Consider the following 8,242-nt stretch of genomic DNA (forward strand, 5'->3'; position numbering starts at 1 on the left):
TTACACCAAGCACACTAGACCTCGATGATAAGCTTCATGCATTTTACAAAAAAGTGTTAGATTATTGGTGCGAGTTTAAAATCTCAACGGGCATCGATTCCAAAATAAATCCTAAAAACGAAATAATGTGGAATAACAGAAAAATTCTTCTAGGAAAAAACCTGTCTTTTACCAAACTTGGTATGACGCCGGTATTACTAAGATAAGCGACATTTTAAACAAAAATCAGAAATTTTTGAAGTGGCATGAATTTGTCACAAAATTTAATTTTAATGTGCCTTTTCACCACATACTATGGCTTGGTCAACGCAATCCCAAAAGACCGGAAAGCCATTCTTACAAACCCTATTCCAAACGTCACACACGCGAACACTACTGTAAACAGCCTAAGAACCAGTTCTATTTACTCTTCTCTTTTAAACACCGTCTTTGTTCCTCCCACTGCCGAAACCAAAATTCTATGCCACGGATTTTCAAAAACTACCATCAAGAACGTTTATCTTATGCCATTTAAATTAATAAACGAAGTTAAAATAATAATGTTTCAGTATAAAGTGATTCATAACGTGCTTCCAACTCGCACCACTCTTTACCGAGATGGCATTTCAGAGAGCCCCTTATGCAACCTATGCAATACAGAAAAACAAACGTTGCATCACCTATTAATAAACTGCACACTAATACTCGACTTCTGAATTCTGTTTCAAGACTGGTGGCACCAAAAAACAAATGAAACAATAACGTTATCCACAAGTCATATACTCTATGGCTGGCATTATAGGACAAAGCATTGGCAAGTCCTAAATTATTGTCTATTGTTAGCCAAATATCACATTTTCTGCACAAGCCTTTGCGGAGACATCTTAGATTTTCAAATCTTCCTTCTGTTCATCACGGGAAAACTTGAAATCCTAAAAGAGATTGCGACCGCAAAAAAAGAACTTCCGAAATTTTATCGCACGTGGGCTTTTTTACTTTAATTTTTCATACTGCTGTTTTTTAGGTTAGACTTATACTTAACTTCATTTTTGAGACCTGTATGTTTACTTGTGATTGTCTTTTAATTGAAAAGAACTTTGTAAACACGCCAACTGTAAATTAAATTAATGTTAATAGTATTGTAATACATGTATCGTAATGTAGTGTATGCATAATTTGTGTAAGTATAAGTATCAGTAGTGTTAGTAGCAAGTACAATGTAAGTGTAATTAATGCTGTAAGTAGTGTAAGTGATCGTCTTGTAAATAAAATTGTTTAAAAAAAAAAAAAATCAGTATCTTCAAATGCACACTATGGCCTATCCTTGAATCAAAAGATGCTCAGCATTGTTGAATACCCTGCTTCACGCTGGGTCAGCGGGTGGTCAAAAAAGGCATCAAATTGTCTTTAAATATGGCGCCCGAAGCCAAAATTGTTGAGAACCAAATGGACCTGAGCAAATATGGGATCTGACATGCTGGGCCAAATCACTCCCCCAAGGGGTCATGAAAGCAGAAACAAAACTTTTTGCTTGTCACAGTGTTGTGGTCTTAAATGAAATACCTGGCAAAATACAAATGAGATTACATAATTCGTGCATAGTATATGGGTGCAAAGCAAAAGATTTGCGCGGTAGGGGAATGGCACAGTGAGGGACTGTAGTTATTTTATTTGTTTGCCCAGCTTGTTTTATTTTATTTTTGTTACTTTGTTGTTTTACTCTGTCTTATGTTATGTTATTTTCTTTTCCTTTCTTTTATGTTGTCTTGTTGTTTTATTTTATTTTTATTTTGTTTTGGTTTATTTTATTTGTTACATGTAGCTCCCAATAAATGTCACATTCATGGGTGACTATGTATTCATTCACAGCCAGCCATGTGTATCACCTCCTGGTGGCCGCACAACACTTCCCACTTGTCTTGTGGAAGGAACATCAAACCTACCACTTCGTACAGCAACTAAGAGACGTCATGAGACATTGGTAGCTGCAGCAAGAATCCATGGTGGTTCAGAAAACAACCCAACACCTGCCTTAGATGGCATGTTCAACACAAGCGCTGTAAATTAAATACAATGAAAGATTATGTTTTAAGTAATGATAAGTTAAAAGATAAAGTAGTTGTATTGCGCAAAATTCTAATTTCTTTGCGCATTATAATTTGATGACGTAACAGATATAATTGTTAAGATTTTCTATCGCTAGACAGTGTTATGGACACCTAGAACCAATGGGTAAATATTTATCTTGATTTCTTTTGATATTATCGATATGAACTGAAACTAATTTGTTAACGCATTACTTTACAGATTTCGAATCTCCGATCCATATCCATGGTTTTTGTCATAACCTTCATCCGTTATTTATTGTAATAAAATATCGAGGTTTGGAACCTTTGGTATATTAATGTCCTAACACACCGTCACAGTAGTGTCTAATGTTTATAAACGGAATGTGAGATCTTTTGAAAACTCACCCACAAATGTTAAGAGGAGTATTGCCACATTTTACAGTAGTGGTATTATGGGTAAAAGAAAATAGCAGGCTGTGCGAGTTGCTTTGTCAATGAAAAAGAGTGAGAAAGAAAGGGGAAAGAGATCAAGCATCAGCATCATGCCAAAATGTCCCATTCCAAAATTGCTGACTTACAATAATCTTGTGAGGGAAAATAGGAAAATTGATATTGGGAATGTGTATTCAGTTGAGGATTATATTCAAGAAGCCTCAGAAGATGATACTGTTTGTGGTTGTTTTCGAAAATTGGAAGAGTTTTTGCCACGCCTTGCACAGTTTTACTTAAGAAGGGATTAGAAAGAATCACTAAAATGGTTTGGTAATGCTGAGGGCACATTCCTTGTTGCCCTTGGTGGCGACGGGTGCCCTTTTGGTAAGAACAAAAGTGCTTGTACATTTTTAGTAAGTTTCTTAAATGTTGGCAAGAGGGTTGCCTCCAGTAATGATAATTTTATTATATTCGGTGCCAACTGTGAGGGGTCTTGCCCTGTGGTTAAAAAGTATGTGCAGCTCTTATGCCAAGAAATTACTAACCTGAAGGGAAAGGTTTTTGAAATTGAGGGTCTCAAGGTTACTTTTAAATTTGAAGTACTTAATGACATGAAAATGCTTGCTATGTTGGGGGGAGAGTTATCAAACAGTGCCAAGTTCTTTTCCTCATTTGCAAATGTATCGAAAGAAAATTGTTCAGATTTAAAGGGTACATTTGCAACTAATTGTAGAACCATGTGGCATTCTTGGAAATATGAAGAAAGAATTGCAGTTGCTAACCAAGTTGACAAATTTAAGCAGTCTTTGTCAACAAAACAACTCAAAGAAAAGCAATTTCGAACTAAGGTAACAGATTTCATCTCAAAGAAAAACAGTCGCCAGGAATTTGTCCCATTGATTGGCAAGTTGATAGAGAAAGCCCATGTGGAGCCTCTCCATATTAAGAACAATGCATGGCAGTACTTTTTTAAGGGTGTGTTAAAAGAGGCTACTGCAAAGTCTAATCTTTCTGGTGCATGCAAGAAGTTTAGTGATGTCCCAAAGGATAGCCCCTTTTCACGAGTTCTAACTGCCCTTAAGTATGAAGATAAAGCCAAATGCCTTGCTAGAAAGGTTATCAAATGGTATGATGAAACACAGAGCACTGGTCAGGATTTGCAGTACCGCTTTACGGGGAAAGAATCTAGACTGTTTTGTCATAATTTCATGCGGTTGGTCAAGTGGCTTAGCAGTGAGAAAGACTTTAAACGTCAGAGGCAAACAGTTTTGATCTATGCTTATGTTGGGCTAAAACTAAGGGATTGTGTGTCCATTTTTAATATGTCTGATATCACTGCTGAACAGCTGAGCCGATTGGCTGTTGTTGCAAGGGAGTATTTTTGGGCAAATGCTTTATTTCTGCCTTCATCAGTCAATCCCACTGTTTGGACAATAGGGCACATCATACCCAGCCATGCACAAGATGTCCATAGGAAATACAAGCAAGGATTGGGAACTGTGACAATGGAAGGGAGGGAGGCCAAACACATAGCTCTGAAGAAACTAAGTGAGAATACAACTTTTCAGCGACAGTGGCCTGAAATTTTTAAACATGAATTTGTCATGTTGATTTGGCTGCCAGAACAGGGATTTTAGCTAAATACTTACAAACACAATGCTGTTTACATTCCAGCCAGGATTTTTGAAAATTCTGGATACTGTTACTGTAATCTTGAAAAAGCAGACCCTGCAGAAAGCAAGTGTACTTTTTGTAGTGACCCGTTGATGAATGTGATTCAAAATAGTATTGACCAAGGAAAGGTCTTGTCACAAATTACATGTTGAGGGCCTCAAAGGAAAAGCTTCCTGCTTAAAAAAAGAGGTTCTGTGATCGAACCAGATCAATGGTGCTTAAATCCATAGGTATTTTATATGGATTAATTCTGTATTGGCCCATTTCAGTTGTAAAACAGTGAAATAAGTTGTCACAGAATTGTAATGTTTTCATAGTTCTCAACAATTGTTAGTGTGTCTTAAGCAATGGAATTTTTGCTATTTACATGTTGAAGCATTTGATGCTTAAATCCATTCTTGTTAAGAAAAATCTTAACCCTTAATATAAGTTATTAGGCATTTTATATGGATAAATTCTGTATTGGCCCATTTTAGTTGTAAAACAATGGAAAGGGTTGTCACAAAATTGTATTGTTATGCATTTTCTCAACAATTGTTAACATATCTTTAGCAATGGTACATCTGTTATTTCCATCTTGAAACATTGTTAATAAACACTAATGAACCTGTTAAATGATACTATACACTTGTGTGCTTATACTAAACAAGGGTTGATCCGGTGGATGCTCCTGTTTGTTTGTTGCATCAGGTGTGTATCAATAGTACACATTTCTGTTCAGACACTAAGTTAGAGTGCATGTGCCTAAGGGAGGCTCATAAGTGTTTTTAGTAATTTCCAGCCCCTACGTTTTGATGGGTCACTTACTGCCACAGTATTGCTACAAAACAAATGCCCAATCATTACTCAAAACTAAAGACAACATCTGTTCCATAAGGGTTAGCATAGCATCAGAATGACCTGTTCAAAATGCCCTTAATTTAAGCTTTTAGGGCTATTAGTTCAAAAATGAGTTTAGTGAGTCCTATTTTTTTTTTTCTTGATTTACAATCAGCATGTCATGAAACAACATTTGGCAAAGTCTAAACAAACTTCTGTCAGAATGGTTGAAATTAAGCAACCTTCAATTTTCAAAAACTTAAGGTGGTTCTGAACTACACCGACAGGCTTTTAAAAACTCTGCCAAGACTTGTAGCATGACATGATCATAATTCAGTATAACAAATGGAAGTCGTCAACTCAGTTTTGAGTTATAAGCATTAAGACGGAAAATTACAAATGTTTTTAACGATTTTTACTGTTGCTATGATAACTCTAATTGGCAAGAAAATTATCACAACTTGTGGAACAATAATTGGGCGCTGTTCGTTGTTAATCATTATTGTAACAATAACTGATGAAGGTTGGAAGTATTAGCCCTCCGAACAATAAGTACAGGATGGTGTCAAGTTGAGTATTTCAGTCAAGTTTGAAATGAATAACCATGTTCATTTGTGAAAATGTAGTGGCACTTCACTATCAGATGTTGTTTCCGCTTCATATATGTCAGTACAAAAGGCTTATCCAGCTTGACTGTAACCTTGACATTTCCTTTCCTGGGCGCTTTAGTTTGCTTCTCGGGAAGTGTTGCACAACTTTGAAAAATCTCTCAAAATTCTGGTCTCCTTAGAGTAAGAAAGCTGATATGCCAAATCTGTTGTTGTATGTATTACGCCAAAGGCAGAGGGAGCCTTCTTTACCACTTCCATAACGGATAGAAAAATTTCTTCAGGCATGTCCCTCGTAAAAGTTACCGTCCACGGTTCTCTAGCTTTCATTCGAGCTGTTAGGCATCTGTAAACAGATTTAAGCAACATAGAAATTTCCGCTTCGATGACTGAACCGACTTCTATTAGTGAGCGGCAAACTTTTTGAAACACATCTTGCCCACTACAGTGTTTTTCAAAAACTGACGTTATAATCTCTCTCACTTCTTCTTCAAACTGAAAAAAAATTTTCCACTTTTCCATGCAAAGGGCGAAGGGCATAAACGGCCCCTTTTATCTCATCCCTGGCCGCCATTTTGTAAAGCTTAGCGACCATTCTCAGCTTCTCTGTAAGTGAACTGCTGAACTCAGAGGAGATTAAAGTGGGCGGCAAGTTGCTATTTGGCGATGCTTCCTGACCGGCGTGCCTTGTCACAACTGGTGACACTTTCAACTTGAGGAGAATCAATATCAGATCTTGTTCTAGCTAGCCATTCTGACCTAGTAATGAATATTCACAGTACAGAAGACATAAGTGACCACTCAGCAGTATCATTTGACCTGAATCTGACAATTAAATAAACAAGAAAAAACCAAGATATGTATACAAATTCAATAAGACTGATTTTAATGAAGTAAGGCTGGATGCTTCAGAGCTTAGCAAAGCTTTCTTTGCTAGAAATCCTATGGATTATTTTGTTGAAGACAATTGGCAATTCATTAAAGCTGGTCTGATGGAAATTCTAAACAAGAAAGTTCCTAAAAAGAAACTGGGTACACAGAGTGACACTCCATGGATCACAAGAGATTTAAAAAGATTGTTAAGGAAGAAGAAAAGATTTTAAGCTTAAGGTCAATTTCAAAAGCATTTAAAAGTGAAATTACATGAGGCTCAAGATGATTTCATAGCTGAAAAATTACACTAATCATGATGATAAACCAAAGAAATTTTGGTCTTATATCAAGGCTAAGAGACAGGATGAGATTAGCATTCCACCTTCAATGAGTGATAAAGGACTGAAGTTTGATACTATTGGTGAAGCTGAAACTCTAAATGCTCAATTTCAAAAAGTATTCACAAAAGAAGATATATACCTACTCGACTTATTAAGGAAACTGCATCTGAAATTGCTGAAATAGTATACTTCCTGTTTAATCAATCTTACATTTCAGGTCAGCTTCCTTTAGATTAGAGTAAAGCTAACATTGTACCAATCCTTGAGAAAAGCACCAAGCAAGATCCTTATAACTACAGACCAGTTTCTCCAACTGTAGCATTATGTAAAGTGATGGAACATGTAATTTATCAGAGTATTATGCAACACCTTGAGGACAAGAACATCTTGAACTCTAATCAACATGGCTTTAAGAATCATTCTTGTGAAACCCAACTTGTGTCTACTATCAAAGACCTTGTGAAAGGTCTGGACAATGGCTCAGAAATTGACCTTCAAATTTTTGATTTTAGAAAGGCCTTTGACAAGGTACCCCACCAGATATTACTTTCCAAATTGTACCACTATGGAATTCAGGGTAAGACACTCACGTGGATCAATTCATGGCTTACAGAGAGATTTCAGCGTGTAGTCATGGATGGTGAAGCTTCTGGCCTTGCAAAGGTCACTTCTGGTGTGCCACAAGGTACAGTTTTGGGCCCACTTATGTTCTTACTCTTTATAAATGACATTCATGAAAACATAAATAGCTCTTTAAGGCTATTTGCTGACTATGCATTACTATACAGATCAATTGACACCACGAACAACTGTGCTATCCGGCAGAATGGCATCAATAAATTAGTATCTTAGAGCAAAATATGGTAAATGCAATTTAATGTGACTCAATGTCACACAATGAGATTATCTGGGAAGAGCCAGTGTTAACAGATTACTACATTGATGGTCAGAAACTGTCCCCAGTAGAGACCCATTCATACCTAGGTGTTACGTTATCTAATGACTTGAAATGGAACTCTCATGTAGATAATATAGTGGCTAAAGCAAACAGGTCACTTTGCTTTGTAATGCGCAACCTTTATCCCTGTTCTGAAAGTACTAAGTGCCTAGCTTATTCAACTATTGTTAGAGCGAACTTGGAGTATTCAGATTCATTAAAAAAGATTATGACAGAACTTCTTCGTTTACAGAAATGTTAAACTCATTGAACTTAGATACCTTAGAGGATAGATATAAAGTTCATCAATTGAGTTTTCTTACCTAAACAGTATTTCACCAGATCTTTTCATAATATTTCATTTATTCAACCAAGTTGCAATCATGATTATTATCTTTATAGTTATCTTCCAAGAACAGCAAGTGACTGGAACACTTTACCAAGTAACATTCCTGCTAGTCCAAAGTACTTATCATTTAGAGATAATTGTGCCTCATATATCAGAAATAA

General features: G+C 36.3%; 1 protein-coding gene across 1 annotated transcript; it reads left to right on the forward strand.

The window, feature by feature from the left end:
* The first annotated feature begins 3,091 nt into the window (after positions 1-3,091).
* On the forward strand, positions 3,092-4,117 carry LOC131796943 (uncharacterized). The gene has a single exon (XM_059114566.2). The coding sequence runs from the start codon at positions 3,092-3,094 to the stop codon at positions 4,115-4,117; it is 1,026 nt and encodes a 341-aa protein (XP_058970549.2).
* The last annotated feature ends 4,125 nt before the right edge of the window (positions 4,118-8,242 follow it).

Source organism: Pocillopora verrucosa, chromosome 9, assembly GCF_036669915.1.
Source record: "Pocillopora verrucosa isolate sample1 chromosome 9, ASM3666991v2, whole genome shotgun sequence".
Lineage (NCBI taxonomy): Eukaryota > Metazoa > Cnidaria > Anthozoa > Scleractinia > Pocilloporidae > Pocillopora > Pocillopora verrucosa.

Coding starts and splice junctions, on each gene's coding strand:
- LOC131796943 (XM_059114566.2), top strand. CDS start 3,092: ATGAAAATGCTTGCTATGTTGGGGGGAGAGTTATCAAACAGTGCCAAG.